The following is a 19,063-nucleotide window of genomic DNA, read 5'->3' as shown; positions in this document are numbered from 1 at the left end:
TAGTAGCCATTTTCAAGAGCCACGGAGGAGTGCAGCCAGAGGGGGAGGAGGGGCCTGAACTTGGAATCCAAGGAGAGGAGCCTGCTGGTTGTGCAGGCAGGCAGTCTTTTCCATTTTTAAAGCTCCACTGGATTCCCTCTGAAAACAGCACATTTGGCGGCCTCTGACTTTCTTCTCTGGGCTCTGCTTAGTTAGCATCACGCCGACTCCCTTTGCAATCCAGTAGCCTCTTGAAGTGTGTTTGTTTGCCTGATGGGACTGAGTGGACAGGTCCTGGCCTCTCTGCTGCAGCCTGTCACATGCCCCTGGGGATGGTGCTGTGGCCCCATCACAGTGCTCTAGCGAGCTCACTCCAGCCCCAGGCGGTGCTCCGATCCCAGCTCTAGGGTCTCAGGGCTATTGATTTCCTTTTGGCCCCTCAAAATGCCAATTCTCTATCATGGTTTCAGGAGCAGAGTTCTTAATTCATGCCAAGGGCTACCTCACTTGTGGAGAATCGTTTCTTGGGTGTGTTGAATAAATACTCTGAGGAGGGGGAGGATTTCCTTTCCTATATGGCCTGGAAAATGTCCAGCTCTGATTCCTTAAGGGACATGGGCTTTACCCTGGCTTGGAGCCCTCACATTTAATCTAGCTGATGCCACAGTCAGTCCCCTCAACCTCAAGGTCCACCCTGGTAATCTATTCGTGCAGCACTTTGTAATTCCCAAAGTGCCCTTAGCTCCCAAACTTCATTTAGGCTTGACGGCAACATGGGTGATAGGTTGGACAGCTATTAGTCTGGCTTTTCCAGAAGCTGCAAAGCTCAGACAGGTTAAGCGACTTGTCCAGAGTCATGCACCTGCCAGGAAGCGGGGTAGGACCGTAAGTTTTGGGAACTCCAGTCTGAGACTCTCGGCATTCACTATATCATGAGGGGCCTGCTCTCTACCCTGAGATGGTCATGTGACTGTGCTGAGATGCCAAAGAGTCGTGTCACTCACTAGACTCTTCACTTAGGGACTTGGGGTCCAGAGGTGGCCGCTGTAAGGATGCAGTGCATTTTGGGGATGGGGCGAGAGTGCAGAGTGGGCTCAGGGAACAAATATGTCGATGTTTATGCGAGTTCAGGGCAGAAACAGATGCCCCTGCTTTGGCACTTGAAGCAGAAAACCATCTGACACAAGGAACAGGGTGCTGAGAACACCCTTAGATGGGCCGGACTAAGACACCAGGCGGCGCCTCCAGGAACGATTCCCTGGATCACAGAGAACTCCCTGCCTCGGGAGCTTACCCCTACTACTCAACCCCCTGAATTCAAGAGTACATGGCACAGTGGCAGGCCAGGCCCGAAGAAGCTGCCACTGCCACTGCCACTGTCCCTGGGCACTCTGGAGCTGGAGTTCGGACACTGAGATCCCGCTGTCGAAAAACTTGATGTTTCTTGGATGTTACCAGCAGAAACAGCCAAAGGGGCGGGAAGAGTCTGGTTCCTGTCTAGAAACATTGCTTACAAGGGGATCTGGGAAATGTGGCTTTTTGTTTGCTGGCGTCCAGGCCCTGCAGGGCAGAAAGGGACAGGAGGAGGAAAGTGTGATGGATGCTGAGTGGTTTCCAACACCGCGGCCGGCCTGACGCCCACTCTGCCATTACCAGTGAGAACCAGAAGCCAAACGTCTGAAAACAATGCCCAGCTCTGGAGTGGCCATTCAGACAGTCTTTATTAGCACAGGAACCACCCCTAGCACACAGTCTCGTGATGCTGAAAATGTGCACAGACGCCACATATCTTAAGAATCAGCCACGTACTTCATGGTGGAGTTGAGAATCTCTATCCCGTGCAGCTCTCTCAGCTGAGCGACAAATCTGCCATAATCAGAACACCAAGTTCAGGACATCAATGCCATGGTGCCTGGAGCCACCCCCTCTCAGGTAGAAGCTGGCTGGTGAGGCAGAAAGGGGAAGTAGCTGTTGCCCTGGGAGCCCTGGCAATCAAAGCATGTAAGGTGCTCAGGGAGGTACAAAAAGCACAGTAAATACTGTCATGAGTGGCAGATGGACAGGCTGATCCGACGGGGCCTTGCTCTCGGGGACTCCCCAGTAGGTTGCCACTTTGAGCTCAACCTAGCTAACGTGCCTTGCTTTCTGTAGAAGAAAGATTTTATCTGTGCCTTCCGTCTAAAAATCAGACAGAACTTGAAGGGGCCTCAGATGTGATCCCAGTCAACCCTTTCACTCTCTGGGGAGGAATCAGAGGGCTTAGTCTGGAAGAGAAGGAGCCAGCTCTGCTCCCTGTCCATGGAAGGCACCCCCCTCCTATGCCGGGACTCCATCCCTCAGACATGCATGATAACTAGGGGTTTCAGCACATCAGAACCCAGCCAGAGCAAAACATAAGCCTGAGCTAAAAGGGAAGCAATGCACACAGTGAGAGCAGAGATCTCTTGCCCTGGCTTGTCTTAAACATGCCATTCTTGCTTCAGTTTCCTCCAGCACGGGAATGTGGCCCTCACTGAGCATTCTCCCACATGCTCAGGCAACGGGCAAAAAAGTGAAGGAGGAGGGATGCGTGGACAGATGGGCAAGAAGCTAGAAGAGAAGGAGAGAATGGAATGGAGGGAAGATGATGGCAGTGAGTGGACAGAACAGATGTCTGTCAGAGAAGCATCTTCCCCCTCTCTCACTGGAGCCTGAGAGCCCAGGTCTCTCAGGGATGTAGCTACTGGGCCTAACACCTGTGTGCACAGGAAGCACCAGGACTCCCGGGGCTCTCCACGGAGTTCTGGGTGGCACGGAGGCCCAGCCACCACATGGCCACCGCATGGTACCTCTGCTGGCCCCGCGTCTTCCAGGATGTAACTGACGCGGGCCACCCCGGCTTGGAGCGGGTGCATACCTGGGCTCGGCCGTGCACAGCTTCCCCAGGGCGATCCCTGAGTTCAGCTGCACGGCTGTCTTCTGGGCGTCGCCACCTGCGTGCCTTAGCAGCACCTGCACAATGTCCGTCTTCAGCAGGGAAGACGCGGCACGGGGCACCTCCATGCAGTTCCCCAGGCAGAGGGCAGCGTTGGCCACCACAATCTCATCCTCTGAGCTGAGCAGCCTCAGCAGAATGCCAAACTCTAGAGGGAGGGGAGAGAACCAGCATCTGTCCCTCTGAACCTCAAACAGCAAGGGACAGGAGGAGCACCTGGAGTGTCAGTGACACTGAGCCTCCCCAAAGCTCTGACATGTCACTTGGTCACTCGGCAAGTATTTGCTGAGTACTATGGACCTCCTCGGCTCCTGGATGCGTCTCTGATGTTTCTCGGGTGCCCAGGGCAGTGCCCAGAGTGGCACAGTCGTTGTGTGGCTGAATGTTATGTGTCACACAGGTCTGTCTTCCCTAAAGTCCCCGTTCTAAGCCCCTGCACTCCACCTGAGGGCCCCGAGTAGGGGGCCCCGGGCCTGCTCCCTGTGGCTGCAGGGCAAGGAGCAGGATGCAAAAGAAGGGCTCCTTCTTCCATGCCAGAGGATGTGTGAAGAACATTCGCAGGCTGCCTCGCTGGGAACACCCGCTGTACATGACTGCAGCCATGTTTAGTTACTAGACTAAGGCTGCCTCCAACTCTGCTACCTTCCCTGCTCACTAAAGGTCCGTGAAGGGAGAGAATTTGCGTTAGATCAGCCGAAGCAGATGCTCTGCATGAGCCCACTCATGCTCTGTCTCTCTCTTAAAAATAAATAAATGTTAAAAAAATTAATAAAAAAACCCAAAGAAACCATTCCAGTTTACTAGGAGAGAGGCAGTGGCTCCTGGCCTCGACCCTGTCATCTTTGAGTTGCTTCACAGCAGGGTCTCCAGCATGGGTGTGCTACCTGTGTGCAGCTGAAGGCTAATTAAATGCTTCCAGAACAGGGTGAAACAGATAATCTTAGTAAACAGTGCAGAAGTCTAGAGAGAGGTTAACAGGGCTCTGCAATGCCTCTCCCCACGCCTTGCCCCTGCTCCCTGGGCAGCTGTGAGGCAGGATTAACCTCTGGGATGTAGGCTCTTGCCTAGGGAAACTATCACTTACTTTGATCCAGTCTTATCACTTCTTCTCGTGCTTCGTGTTGGCTATTAGTGCAGATAGCTAGTATCTTCACGGCATATCGTGATGCGGTCTGGCCTCCCGTCTGGGTTTCGGAATGAAATTGGAAAAATAAAGTCACTCCTCTGATTGTTCTTGGCCACAAACCAGCGAGCAGCTGTGCCTGTGTGAGCGGCTTCCTAAACTTCTAAAACACAGTTCCCCCGAGAATGGCGGGTGCTTCCCGGTGAGCAGGCCCGGGCCCTGCCAGGCTGGTGTCATTCCCGTCCCCAGCAGCACAGCCCACAGCCTGACAGGAATGCGGGCCTGTCATGTGCACCTGGGTAATTGCCTGGAGAAGGTTTTATGAGTGAGTGGCTGAGGAAGGCATGATGCTGTTGACTGGCAGATGTACCAAAGAGGGAGGAAGGGCCCCCTCCCCCCCCCCCCCCCCCCCCGCCTTTCACCGTGTCACCTCACCACTGGAGAATGGGGAATGACTTGCTAAGGCTGTCAGGCTGACAGGCCTGCATGGAGAACATCACAAATCTAGATCATTTTAAGAGGTGACAACTGTCAACTCATAACCCTCAAAATCACCCAATGCAGGATCTTCAAGAGGCACACGTGCATATATACATGCACAGTGCACACGTGTGTGCACGTGATCAGCAGTTTCCGGCAGGGTGCAAGACTTGCATCGGGTGAGTGTTGGTCATTGTCCATGTGGCAGCTTAATAACGCTGACCCAACCTTCTACCCCTCAATGTTGCCCCTGCCTCAGCAGTGGCCCCCCGACAGAGCATGCCTCCTGGCCCTGCTCAGCCTGGGGTTTTATGAGAAGGCCTCCCGTGGGGTCCTTATTCACCTGGTCCTTCCGGTGGGTCTACTTCAGCTGCTGCGCTGACTCAGATCACGGAAGCACCATTTTGTCCCAGAGCAACGCTGCCCCCTCCCTCCCTCATAAGCGGAGCTACAGCCAACATTCTCCAGACAGCCGGAGAAAGCATGGCCAGCAGAACACGAGCCAAACAAGGGGCCCGTGGGACCTTGTGGAAAGCCACGCCAACCATCTTTTTTGGGGACAGAGCCTGTATATTTTAAGTGAGGCTCGAGTGGCCACCAATTGTTATGGATGCTTCTAATGAACAATTTACGGATTTGTTCAGCAATCTTACGGTGACGTTCAGAGCACGGTCTTGGGTGACAGGTGGAAGGAATCCTCATTCAAGAAGTTTCACAGAGGGCAGGGGTGAAATGGCAGCCCCTGAATGGAGCAAAACCCTCCTTAATTCTTTCCCTCAGATAACCTGTGCCGCTCCTGGAAATGCAAGTGGTTGTAACCCAGTAAGTTGCTCTACCTTTAGGAACTTAATCATCTTCTTCACCACTGCTGCTCTGAGGGCCTCCTCAATAATCTTCCGAGAGGAAGACAGGGTGCGGCTGAGGATGCCAGCGGCTCTCTGGGTGAAGCGGAAAGTGAAGATCATTAATCGTTCTGTTCATAAATTCTGATGACCTTTAAAAGTCAGCAAGTAGTTTAGTGAGGCGAAAACAGTCATTAGTGTGGGGAGCAAAACACGCACCTCGGTTTTACAAATACGTAGTGGCCAAGGAATAGGCAGGAAGCAGTGTTCATTGTACAGGTACAGGACAGGTGACTCAAGGGCTGGAAACAGGGCCCCTGGCATGCAGGGGCCCCGTTCATTTCAGCTCTACATGGAACCGAGCAGGTCAGCTCTGGCACAGAAAGTCCTGCCCCGACACCCTGCAGTGCTCCGGGAGTAGCAGGGTCTTTACTAGACGGCAGACTTCTTGGATTGGTCCTCAGGGTCTCTCTCTTAGCTTGTCCTTCATCTTGTCTGAATCTCTGTCTGCCTGTTCTGCTTTCTGGCGGATGCCATTTATGATTTTCTAGTTCCACTTTGCTTTTTATCAAAGAGCTAGCTGTTGTTTTTATCAAAGAGCTAGCTAGGTGTTATAGATATGTTATCTTGAATCTTTCGGAGGACACAAACGATCGTCACTTTTTCTTTTGTTTCCTATATCATCTCTATTTCTTCTGGGTTCATGTTTTTCTGTTTCACTTGGTTTTTCTATTTCTGTGTGTGGCTTCCCTGAAATGTCCCGTGACCCTTAGCTGCCCATTTATGGGCACACTTATGAAAGAGCAATAAAAATATATTCCAGTGTGCTGTGTTTATTGGGAGTCTGTCGACTGACACGTGCAGAGGTAGCACTCCCAGACACTAGAAAGCAAAACATTTTTCTCTGGTCTGTCAATTCCCTTAGAGAAAAAAAGCTCTGATTTTCCACCAGAGGTATAGACACCTGACTGCCACACGTGGTCCCCCATCTCTTACTTGTAGCCTCTGTAGCACCTGGTGTTCTGGAGTCTTGAGCCTCTCCAGGGTCCTACAAGGCAAATCTGTGTCCTCTGTATCTGTTTTCTGCACTGAGGTTCCTTCAGCCCTGACTCACTAGCTATGACTTTTGTAGGTGTTCTTTATCTTCCAGAAACGGGTTAAAATTATTTAAAAACTGACTGATGATCTCTTGCCTGTTCATTTTGTCAGTGTGGATTTCTAGGTTTTTTTCCTTCCCTAATGTTTTCAGTCTGATTTTAATGAGGTTTCCCTACAGAGAAGGGATAAATATGGGTATTACCATATGATCAGTCTTATTTCCCTCATCTGCTCCCTACAGGTGCCAGAATGTTGCCACAGCTGACACTACAGATCTCTTGTTAGGCCCAAGACAGAGGGGAGAGCCCACTACCAACGGACCAGATGGCCCTGGTGACACTGCTGCTCTGTCCAACAAGCCGGTCGGTCAGCACCTGACTGAGGCACAGGCAGAGAGTCCTAGAAACATCTGGCCAGGAGAGTCCTTAAAAGGTTAGCTCACTAGCTCTGGTCTAAACCATTCTGGAAAACCCAAGCACCTGACAATAGTGATGCTTGCCACTTTTGGGGTAATGGGTCTTTATTTTGAGGATCTGATGAAAGGCATGATGCCTTTGCCATGAAAATGCATGTGCCCCCAAAACCGTCTATACAATTTCAGGGGGTTCCAGGGACCCTGAAGACCTGCCATGCACTCCAGGAGTCCACAAGAAAACCCTCCACCCTGTCCTGTCTGAATTGACTTTGGGGAAGTTGCAGGCACACTAGTCCCACACAGGGTTTGTTGCATCTGTTCAGAACCTTTATTGTGATCCTGGACCCAGTCTCCAGTATGTGCTCCCTTGGAGGACTGGTTTCCCACACCTGCTGGATGTGCCCCAGGTGTTTCTCTGAGCACTAGGGCCCTGACCTAATAGGTGGAGAAGTTGGGGTGATTACTTCTGTGAGTAAACAACACATCCTTGGATGACAGCAAATGGTCTGTGGATCATACTGATGTCCCCCCGATGCTCTGTGTTGACCACAGGTCTTTCTCAGCTTTCTTGTCCAAATGTCAGAAGCACAAATAAGAAAGCCACCCCAGCATGCATGTCCAAGGGGGCTAAAACCATTGTGCATAAACAGCCTCTGGGATCATGGGCTTCAAAATACAGGCCTGGCTTTCTTGACTACGGAAAAAGATTGTAAATGAAATCTCATCACCTGTACAATTTGCACCAGGATATCTTGGAATAGGACAAATCCTATAATTAAACTGTGGAAGTTGTTAAGTTGCAAACCATACAGAAAAGAGATTCCTGACTTGGGTCCATGGACTCTTGGGGGTCCACAGATGGGCACTGGGTTGGAGGGTCACCGACTCCCCTGGAACAACAAAGGAAGCTGTTTCTGGATCTCCCGGGGAGACACTTACTGTCAGGATCCCTCCATCCTGGCTGTTGAGTAGAAACATGCACCTTCTGCTCACCTCCACAGCCCAAACCTGCCACGACAGGAGAGAGGAGGAGGTCTGAATGGCCTGTTAATCTGAATCCTCCATGGAGCTCCTTCTGAGCCAACAGCACTGGCCTCTCCCTCTTCAGCATGGCCACACTCTGTCCGTATTTCCCTCACGACCCCTTCTTCCATCGCTCTTGCTTCTTCCCATAACTGTCTCATCTCCCTAACTACAGGGCAATGCCTTGAGGGCGGGGAGCACATTTTACTTGACTTTGGAAAGGCAGAACCTAGCACTGTGCTCAGCACATCCTGGACACTCAGTCCACTTTCTGGAGCAGAGTGACACAGCGCCCGTCCTGCTCTCCCCATTCCCGCCACCAGGGTGTGAGTCCCCCGCTTCTACTCTCTCTCTGAAAGCCAGAGCAGTTCTATCAATGCACAGGCTTGGGCTTGGGTTGTGCCGGGGCTCCCGGCAGGGAGGAAAGACTGCCGTACCTCACAGATGAAGGGGGACTGAAGACACAAGTTCATCACAAGTCCCAGGAGCGTGTACAGGACGTCTCTGAACAGGTCCACAGCCTCTTCACACCTGGCCTTGGGAAACAAAGCAAAGGGATCAGTGACCTTTCTGCCCTGCAGCTTTTCACGGCCACCTCATCCCTTTGGCAGTGATCTTAGTTACTCACGCGCCCTGAACTGTCAGTGTTGTGACCCTAGGAGATGGTGGAAGATCAGAGACCAGTTCCGTGAATTAGTGTTAGTGGAGAAGACTTGCAAGGAATCTCTGGTGCCTGAGCCATGAGACTGTGGCTCGGCCCGGTCCTATGTTTAAACTGGGGAGTGGGCAGTCAAGCCAACTCCACCGGAAAGTCCTCCAAACTCTCCAGGGTGGATGGAGGGCTCTTTAAGGCCGGCCACCCATAAAATCTATGGTTGTGGAAGGGGTAAGCCACTGGCTCCAGCACCCTCAAAAAGAATTTTTGGAAAAGCCGGCTAATCAAGAAGAAGCCACTGCTCCCAAAGCAGGTAAAGGACTACATTCTGAACGGAAGAGTCACAGTACCATGAGGCCCAGACAGGCATCCCCGAACTCTTCAGAGGCACACATCTGTCTTCGGACGGCAGCCTCAGCACTAAGGTTTCCCACGAGGGCAATACACTGGCAAAGAGCTGACGTGTTGGTTATTGTAGGTTCTCTCCTCTAAGAACGAGCCAAGAGAAGGAAAGTCTGCAGAGAGCAGGCAAACGATGCCAGAGCAATCTGTAGGGGCATCCCTCACTCAGCAAAACGCCTGGGAAGCAGACTGCAGAATGTCACCCAGGGGCACCAGTGGGGCCACCTGGCACCAGCATGGAGGGAGGCACACAGGCAGTGGACCCAAAAGCACCCTAGCCTGGGATGGGGAGGCCTGGGGCTTCATCTCAGTGACTCCACCAACCCGCTGGGAGGGCTTGGGGGAGTCTCGTCCCTTCTCAGAGCTTCCATTTCCATGTGCGTGGAATACGGGCATGTGGGCAAGTTCTCAGGTCCCCTGAGACTTTGATGACTCCCATGGCACAGGGTCCAGTCATAGCATGCTGTCCTAGGAGGACCCCACCTTGCTATGTCCTGCTTCATCAGCTCAAATCACTACTTGCCTTCCCGCTGGGGATGACCACCACTCAAGGACACGACTGCCCGTGGTACTTACGACGAGCCTTGGGGTCAGAAGGGGACTGACCGACCGGAGCTGACACCCTCTCTCTGCCTCCACCTAAGACACAGTCCACACCCATCCTCTTTTCCCCCGGCACTCGAGCCCCATCCATAGGCCCTCCCCACCTGTCCCAACTGCACTTGTTGTAATAACAGAATTGTGTCAATTCCAGCTGTGAAGAAATGATTAATCAACCCGAGAGACAACAGGAGTTCTGGAGCGTAAACTGTGTTTAAACGGCTCTGCTCACGCGTCTGCGAATGTCTGTCACAGGTGCGAAAAATGCGGGCTTGCTCACCAGAACACCTGTGAGTGCCGGGAGCACACCTGGAAGGTTGGCCTGGAACCAGACTTGGAATCTGTGGAGAAAACATCCCCACGATTTAGTTCTACACTGCACAAACTATAACAGAAATACGGTGTCTTGGGTAAGGGAGCAGAGTATCACAGGCTCAGGAACCGTGTGATGTGCAGTGTGCATGGATGATTTATTCTGAACAACAACAACAAAAAATGTCACTGGGTATGTAATGTGGCTTTAATTTTTCTAAGTCTGGAGAATTGCCTTTGACGTTAAACAGCAGACCTCACGTGGTAACTCTTTTAGTGCGGAAGTTGCTGGAATCCCTCGATTTCTGCCAAGCTCACTCACCACCAGCCCGGCCCTCCCCTGGTTCTGTGTGCCATGCAAACAGGAAACACAGAGCAAGCATGTTTATTGCACAGCGGTGAGGAGGGCCCAGATACACACACATCTGCTCCTACTAGAGCGGCTTTGACACATTCCCAGCCCATGCCATGGCCTGTCTGCGGGCACAGACAGCTCTTTCTCATCATAGGACCATGCTAAGCAAGACACCCTTAAGTTTGTGAGATTTAAAAACAGACCAAAGATGCACTTAAACCCCCAAGAATTATGAAAATTGAAGACCTCTGCTGTCTTCCTCAGCAGCTAAGTGGAGGGAAGGGGGGATTACCCATAATGCCACTGAGAACCCAAGGGCAGGTTGCTTTCTATTCTCAGATTCAGTCAACACACATTTGCTGGGCAGTTCTGAGTGGGCACTGATGAAGGGAAGGAAGCTTCTCCAACTGACAGTAGCTTTGTAAACTGTGAGAGGCACCGTTTTTTAAGTCTGTTACTGCTTCCAGACCCATCAAGGACGGGGGTCCCCCTGCAGGCAGGGGGGACTGGAAGGGTCAGCCACAGCCCCCTGCTTGGAAGGCAGCGGCCCTTCTACTCAGTGAATCTTATGATGCTCAGTTGGCCAAACCTGCCTGCATACTGCATATTTTTAAAGATCAGACAGTTTTACAAATGTTGAAAAGGAAATGTCAGTTTCTGGAAATAAAAATTACCTTTCTTCCAGAGCCAAGTCTGTGAGCAGTCCCATAGCAGAGTTGGCCTTCTTATCTGAGAAATCAAGAAAGGACACCAGGGCTTCCAACAATCTGCAAAAATCCAGAACAACCTCAGAGCGGGCTGTCCTCCAGCTGACAGCATCCCCAACAAGGAGACCTCACAAAAAGGCCAGAAAGGAGTCTGCGTCTGGGTCACATAAGCTGAAAGGTGGCCTCACTACGTCCTCCTGAGCAGCCCAGCTCCCTGCCCACCCCAAAGAGACAGACACTTTCCTATGGGGATGACTCTGCCACTTAAACTCCCAGAGGGTTGAACAGTTTTAACCAAAGTTCACTGACTATCAGATGCCAACTGGGACGGAATCTCTGGCACCTCTGCCAAGTTCAATCACCATAAGTGACATCTAGGTGGCATGCTTCCTAATCTGCTGCCGACTCAAGTGGAAGGGAGGGCCCCCTAACGAGGTGGGGGATGGAGTAAGGTTTCAACAAGATTTTGACGGGCTGCTGAATATGTCGGATGATATTGAATAGGGTTAAATTCAAGGCCCTCCCTTTAGAGCTGCAAATTCTGTATGAGCAATAGACCTGGGAGACCTGGTTCAGACCTGGCTCATATGAAAGATTCAAGGGCATTTAGCCGATCGCAAACCCAGGATGAACAGTGTGCTACAGCTGCCAAAAAAAAGCTAATGCAATCTGTGGCTGTCCTAACGGCCTGGCTGCCACCGCTAGGAGTCATCTGTCCAGCCAACCGGCACTAACCACCTACTGTGTGCTCGGTGCTGGGCTCAGTGCAGGCATACAGTGCTGGGCGCCTGGTCCCCTACAGTGACACACGTGTTAGGTGGTATGTTAGAGACAGATGCATGTAAAGTGGGCACAGTGTCTACCTGGCGTGTGGTGTGGGAGGACGGAGATAAAGGCTTCAGAGAGCAGAGGGCATGTCGGCTGTCCCCCGAAAGTACAGCGTTCACTTGTGTTTGTTCGTTCAAGCGACATCACTTACTGATGACAAAGTGCCAGGCGGTGTGGTGGGTTCTGGGGCCGCAGCAAGGAAATAAGACAACGTCTCAGCTCCGTGTCAGGCACACGGGGGCAGGGGCAGAGCATCACAAGCAGAGCACACGGCATTCACAAGGACGGTGAGGCACAAAACGGCAGGGGCACACGTGGGGACGCCAGCAGTTCCTCATAGCTGCTGCTTACGGCACGAGGACAGGACAGCGAGCGGCAAGGTGGGGTGCTGCGCCTTCTGTGGCCTGCTGGCAATTTGTGCTTCACCCGCGGGCCTAGGTTTTGCCCAGTGTGCTGGTGTATGGTGGGGGAGGCAGCTTCGTGGGCCTCTCGGTCTTTGGCGGAGGCTGCGTCTTAGTGAAGTGTGCAGGGAGTTCCCGAGCACTGTGTTTCGCGGTGTTGGACAATTAATGCTATAGGCCGTAGAGAGTCATTCTGGAGTTTTAAGTAGGCACATAACAGAACAGATGTGCATAGGAGGCAAATCCCTTTGGTGGAATGGCGGAGGCCGGACTGGAGCCCACCGTACAGGAGACAGGGGATCCAACGGGGGGAGAACTGGAATGGTCCAGACAGTAAAGATGGGGGGATTCGCTGAGGCAGGGGCAGGGCGAGACACACAGTTGGGAAGAGAGAGGCCCTCGTGAAGGCCTAGAAGGGGTGCTCACAGATGCCAGAAGAGAGCCCTAAGGAAGGATCCCGGGATGCGGAAGAGGGAGAAGTGACAATATACCATCTTCCCACCCAGAGGGGCCCTCAGGAGTCTGGCTTAAGCGACTGGGTGGATGGAAGTGCCACCTATGAAGATAGGAAATTCAGGCAGAGGGTCTGCTTTGAAGAACCACTTGTGATTTAACCTAGTGATGCCTGTGGTGTTGACATGGAAGATGTCCGGCAGCAGAGGAGGGTCTTCTGGCACTCAAGAGAGGGACTTGTATGTGATAATTGAGGCCACGAATGAGAAGAGGGCCAAGAGTAGGATCCCTGATTTGCAAGGGTGACCGCATAAGGGGAGCTTGCCAAGGAAACCAGGAAGGAAGAGCCTGGGGGCAGAAGGAGGGCCACGACGGGTGGCCAGCCACGTGCTGGAGTTTCACGAAGAGTGCAGCAATCCACAGGACCCAGTGCCACGGGGCAGCCAACAATAGAGGCAGAAAAGGGACCATCAGGTTGGGGATTGGGGTTTAGGAGTGGACTCCAGCCACCCACATCTATGCCACTGGATTGTTCAGCAGCTCGTTCCAGGAGGGGTCTGGAAGTCAAATAATCTGAAGAATGGTCAAGGAAACCAGGATGCTTAACCTGGAAAAGATCGGTGTCTTCAGATGCCGCAAACACTGGAAAGTGGGAGAGTTGAAGCGGTCCGGAGGCCTCCAACAGACTGGACCAAGGCCTCCCTGTAAGGAGTGTGGAATGGGGCAGGCAGTTTGTGTCCAGTGCAAGGAGATAGCTTTCCATCAGTCAGAACTAGCCCGGAACAGGATGGGCTGCCCTGGGAGGTGAGATCTGCATCCTCTAATTGGCTGGGGCAAGTTTCCCAGTCTACTAGCTGCTCTAGCGCCCGTCCTAATCACATGGAGAAGAATACAATGACAATGCTGGAGTCTTCCCTGGAGGGCATCACACACAGACCATAGTGGGGTACCGCAAAGGGGACAGCGGCACTGGGTGGGGCTGGACTGGACTGTTTCTGTGGTCCCAGGTAACTCCAAGCTTCTGCAAATCCCCAACTTCCTTAGAACAGTGTTCTAGTGTTCCTGCTGTCAGAAATTATGGATTTTACAGTTAGTTCAGAGTCTTCACTCATCAGTTTAACTCTGTTTTCCTCAGTCTTGAGGGTGGACAAAATGACGCTGAAATGCACAGAAGTGGAGCCGGCAGTCTTGGCTCACCTTGGTGTTTGTCTCGAGAGCCATGAACAACGAGACTTCCTCTCCATGTGACAAGACACACATCCTAACTGGAGTCATTATCCAGTAAGGACATAGCGGTCCTTTCTCCTCCCTCCTGTCTCCTTTTTGGATGGCAGATTTTCTGCTCTGCTGACAGACAGTTGTCCCTATAGTGGACCCCAGGTCAGAAAATGCTCTGGTGAACCAACAAATGCATGTTCACCTCAGTTTAGGACCCTGAGCAAATAGACCCTGAAGAGAGAAAATGAAAATGCTTTTAAAAGTTATTGAGTCCACACCATGTGTCAGGTATGACTCCAGTTCCTTCCTTCCTTCCTTCCTTCCTTCCTTCCTTCCTTCCTTCCTTCCTTCCCTCCCTCTTTCTTTCTTTCTTTCTTCCTTTCTTTCTTTCTTTCTTTCTTTCTTTCTTTCTTTCTTTCTTTCTTTCTTTCTTTCTTTCTTTCATGTTTATTTTTGAGACAGAGTTCGAGCAGGGGAGGGGTAGAGAGAGAGAGAGAGACACAGAATCCAAAGCAGGCTCCAGGCTCTGAGCTGTCAGCACAGAGCCTGACCTGGGGCTCAAACCCACGAACCGCAAGATGATGACCTGAGCTGAAGCTGGACGCTTAACCAACTGAGCCACCCAGGCACCCCACCAGTTCCTTTCTTTACTGTGGCAGATGCCGTTTGGTGGCTAATCCCACAGATACGCTGCTCTCCCCTTCTATCCTACCTGAGTCTCCTGGAACCACTTTCCCCACAGGAGTGGCATGGGACACAATCCTGATCCAACAGAAATAAGGAGTAGCTTCTCTTGATAAATGGGACAGACCCTAGCTGCTGTTAACCTGTCTCAACAAGGGATGTGATACTTGGAGCTGCAGCACCCTCGTGGGACCATGAGGGAAAGGTCAAGGGAAGGACAGAGACCTTGACCCGCATATCTTTAAGTCATTGAACTGGTGTTGCCATCTTTAGTCTTTTTTCTTACGTGAGGTAAACGAGACCAGCGTCTCCTGGCCAAGTGCTGTGTAAAATGCTGCAGAGAAAACTGTAACTGGCATACGTGTATCACTTCTGTTGAGCTTCATCGTTAGCCTGTGATACAGATTGAGACACCGGAGTGCGGGAAGGCTAAGCGGCTTTCCTGGGCCACACGAATAGGAGACGAGCAGAGGCTCTGGGGTCATGACTGCTGAACTGAAAACCCCAGTGCTTTCCACAAAGTGATACTAGCCCTCGCTCGGTTCCTGTCAGAGCACATTTGTCGCTCCAACTTCTCATTTGGGGAAAAGCACGTGAAGAGGAATGTGGTATGTGTGCCCGGGAGGGTCATGGGACCTGGGTGCCTCCTTGTCCTGCGCCGAACCATCTCCCTTCATTTCAGAGAACACATTCCATCTCTTTCTGGTTTAATAGTGGGCAGAAGGTAAGAAGCTGAGGTGTCTTCGACAGCCTGGGGACTGGGCCGTACTGTGTGAGATGCTCATAAACGCCACTCTCCAAAACAATGGAAAAATTCAAATTACAATTCAAGCAATTCAGAGACAGCTGGGAGGGGGTGGCTTATGACAACTCAGCTACATTTACTCAGACCAAAACCAAATGAAAAACCATGAGGAAGGTACTGGGGAAATGACTGCAGTCATGTGAAATGTGAAACGTGCTTTTGAGGACTTAACTCGAATGATCCATCTGCTTGTGTGGGCTGAGCTTCAGGGGGGTTGCCTTTGCCTGTGAGCCATGGGGGCTGCCCCTGGGCTGAGACGGGGAGGGGCTCAATAACCACCCGGTCCTGAGCACAGAGGACGTCCTCCCCACACGGGGTGGGGCCCCGGAGGCCTCAGCTTGGTCGGGGATCGGAGAGAGGGCGGGCCTGCAGAGACGTGGCGGGGTGAGATTCCCTGCTTCTCTGAGGCAGCGCCCCTGACCCATTTGTGAAATGGTGTCATAACACTGATCTCGCCAACCTCCCAGGCTGAGAAGAGAGAAGGTGAGGTAATGATAGTGAGAAGAATCGGAAGCCAACTCATTTTTAGACGGTGTGTGAAACACGAATAGAGCAAGCTGTCGTCACGGCTCCTGCTTCTACTGGGTTGAACGACACGAAATTGCCAACGTGCAACTCTTTTCATGGAGAAAATGAGAATTTTGCATGGAAAAACTAATATTTCGACTGAAAAGCACCAGACAGAATCACTGGGGTTCAGTTGTTTCTTTTATCAGGTGTAGTAAGGGAGAGGCACATGCTGTTTCTACAGCCGGACGCCTTGGACAGACCTACGTGCAAGAGTATTCGAGACGTGTCTGATTTCTTTATGCTCTACCTTGCTCCAGAAGGGCTTGAAGAACATGCAAAATCAGTTACCACAAAGAGGAATGGAAGAAGTACAGGCAAAAAGAGGGTAGAAGGAGCACTGAGGCCGAGGGGGCAGGAGCCCACGGCCTGTCCTAGGGCTGGACGCCCAGTCCGGATGGGGGGCCACCATCTCCGCCATCTCTAGAATCTGTGAGACAGAGGCGGGTCAGAGGGGTGCCACTGCCCACGGGTGCTAAGTTCAGACGGGAGGTCGTCCCGTGTCGGATGGCGTGGGAAGGGGGACGGGCAAGCCTTAACGTGGCAGGTGACCGTGTGAGAAGCCGCAGAGAAGCCCTGCCAGCAGAGCCCTACCGGGTCAGGTCAAGGTGGCCGACGACAAGGCTCCGTCCGTGGTCCGTCCTGGCGAGCTGCAGCAGCAGGGCCAGGCTCTGCTTCCGGAGGCTCAGAACCCGGGAGGTCAGCAGGGAGGGCAGCAGGCCGCCCATCTCGGGGCGCAGCAGCAGCAGGTGCTGGTTCTCCTCTGCAAGACAGGGGACGGGCATCTCAGGCACGCGACAGCGGTCAAACCAGTCATTTGCCACCATCCCAACGGGCAAACCAGCTCTTCTGCCCTCATTTGAGAGGCAGAGTAATAAAGTGTTAGAGCCTGAGCTCTAGAGCCAGGCTGCCGGGTCCCGATGGCCAGGGAAACGATTGAGGCTGAGTCATCAACTCCCGCGCTCCTCAGTTTCCTCATCAGAGAAATGGGGAAGACAGCCAACATGGCCGAGGTGTTAGGAGGGTTCAGTGAGTGAGTCCGTGATGGCGCTCGGAACAGGGCCTGGCACACACATTCGGTCACAGGCTCCTTGGTGTGCGGGATTTGGGATGTGAGGAAAGGGACAAGAATCAGCTTACCTGTGGCTAACTTTAGAGAGTCAATTTTCATATGGTGGCCAGAGGAACCACCGGTTCTTTCTAGAAAACTGGGGTATCATGTGAGGACATTGATTAATAGAGATGTAAGTGACTTCCAGAGTGTTGGCACGGATCTGCCCCCTTTCACCTGGTTCATTTTCTAGCCAGGTGCATGAATTTGAGAGGAAGCAGAGGGACAGGCTGGAGTGGAGACTTCACCAAGAAAGAGAGCAGAGTTTGTGCAGTTTATATATTTTTTCTCATACCGGAAAAGCAGCTCACTGCAAACAATCCAAAAGCTGAAAATGTGGGTTCCCTCATCTTGGGACCCCTCCAGGTGACCTCACTCCTTAAAGGAGCTGTGAATAACATAAGAGAATGACCCATCCTATCCTGTAATTGGCTTCTGTCTCCCACTCAACAGTCTATCACAGACATGTGTCTCTGTCCTTAACTTTGTAAGCACCCCCTTGTCCTTTCTAAAGTCTTCTTTGTATTTACTGAGTTGGGTACACCAAGATTTCACAGCTCTGATAGAGCGTTTATATCACAGGCGGTGTCTGACAATATTTCTTCTGATGTCAAAGAAAAATGTGACCCCCAAGGTTCACAGAAACCCAAGTAGGTGCGTGCTGAGGAAATCAGGGCTGCAGGGAGGGAGGGCTATCTCTGGTTTTCCCTGAGTAAACGCACGGCCACCAAGCCCTGCCTCTCTCACCCTCCTGTGGTGGGGGAATGTGAGATCGCCCCCCACCCCCCAGGCAAGTGCAGGATCCTAAGGAGCGGCAAGGCACCTTGATAATGGTATTAGTCTGAGCATAATTCCCTTCAGGAAAGAGTCCCCCGGATTCTCTAGTCTTCTGCAACTTCCGATGATTCCCTGGCTCTACTAAATCAATGGAAAAAATCCTATTTTCCCATATTCAGCGTGTCATGGTCTGCAAATTGCACCCACAAACTCTTCTGCTGGCTTCCCACAGAAGCCTTGCAAAAAGGAGACCCAGGCATCACTATTCCCATTTTCAGTGTTTTCTGTCCAAGGTTGGACCTTTCCCTATGGAAACACCACTTTTTTAACATGAGGGAAATACTTAAAAAATTTTTTTTACATTCACTACATTACAAAGGGGTAAGAGAGATTGTGCAGAAACTTCATGAACCCCAGAAGATGCTGATATGTAAAAAAGTAAATAAATGTTAATATGGTAAATAAAAGCCCTGCAGCATTTTACTGTCTCATTATCACACGAATCAGTGTCACAAGATGCTAGCAGGGACAACCGAAAATCTCAGGATGCTGAAATGGGTACCATGGTCAGCCAAAAGGAACCGTAGTTTTAGGTGGACAGGAAAGGAACATCTCCGTCCCCACCCGAGGCACAAAGCCCAAGGGGTGCCTGTGGAGCAGGAGCTGAGGTCATGAGTCTGCAAAGAGCAGAGGGGTAAGACCTCTCAGTATGCTGACAGTGACTGTGTCCACCGTCAAGGCAGTAGTAAGGGTGGCAGAGACATGACTCTAACGCAGGCCTCGCCTCTGATCGATATGCTCTTTCTGGGGGAAGGTCTGGACATCAGCTCCCTCGGGACCGGCCAGGATCACGCCCGAGCGCGGTGCTCCCGCATCAACAGTACGCTAACAGTGATGAGCAGTGACCACCCTGGCTTACCATTCCCAGCGCACACTGCCTGCCAGAGTCTGAGGACGGACACACAGACCGTCTCTTCCACTGCATCTTTCCCTGCCGTGGAGAAGCACCTAGAACAAAGGATGGCAATATTAAAACTGGAAAGCAGTACTGATCTTCTTTGTAGTTGGTTTTATTTCACCTCCAGACTTCTCCAATGTGGGTTTAAGAAAGTCATGTTATAGCCCAGAGCCACAGGTCACCAGGACTGGAGGGCAGAGAGCTCCAGGACAGTCATGCAGGCCGAGGAGTCGGGGCTGCACAGAGGGAGGCTGGTGAGCCGCGGCCATGGGCAATGGCTGCACGGTGACCGGTGA

General features: G+C 52.0%; 1 protein-coding gene across 4 annotated transcripts in view; it reads right to left on the bottom strand.

The window, feature by feature from the left end:
- Positions 1-1,676: 1,676 nt before the first annotated feature.
- TTC12 (tetratricopeptide repeat domain 12) overlaps positions 1,677-19,063 on the bottom strand; it is a 53,531-nt gene continuing 36,144 nt past the window's right edge. For 2 of the 4 annotated variants that reach the window (XM_042906246.1, XM_042906247.1), the window contains exons 12-22: positions 18,729-18,817; positions 16,516-16,684; positions 10,933-11,025; positions 9,872-9,932; positions 8,940-9,077; positions 8,372-8,470; positions 7,851-7,919; positions 5,393-5,494; positions 4,038-4,137; positions 2,876-3,101; positions 1,677-1,845 (exon numbers count right to left, since the gene is read on the bottom strand). In XM_042906246.1, coding sequence (XP_042762180.1) covers positions 1,770-1,845; positions 2,876-3,101; positions 4,038-4,137; positions 5,393-5,494; positions 7,851-7,919; positions 8,372-8,470; positions 8,940-9,077; positions 9,872-9,932; positions 10,933-11,025; positions 16,516-16,684; positions 18,729-18,817 — 1,222 coding nt within the window. In that variant the 3' untranslated portion in view covers positions 1,677-1,769. Of the gene's footprint in view, positions 1,923-2,875; positions 3,102-4,037; positions 4,138-5,392; positions 5,495-7,850; positions 7,920-8,371; positions 8,471-8,939; positions 9,078-9,871; positions 9,933-10,932; positions 11,026-16,515; positions 16,685-18,728; positions 18,818-19,063 lie in introns of all 4 variants that reach the window. The other 2 variants (XM_042906248.1, XM_042906249.1) reach the window with 2 other exon arrangements.

This window comes from Panthera leo, chromosome D1 (assembly GCF_018350215.1).
Source record: "Panthera leo isolate Ple1 chromosome D1, P.leo_Ple1_pat1.1, whole genome shotgun sequence".
Taxonomy (NCBI): domain Eukaryota; kingdom Metazoa; phylum Chordata; class Mammalia; order Carnivora; family Felidae; genus Panthera; species Panthera leo.
This window is presented reverse-complemented; position numbering and strand designations above follow the sequence as displayed.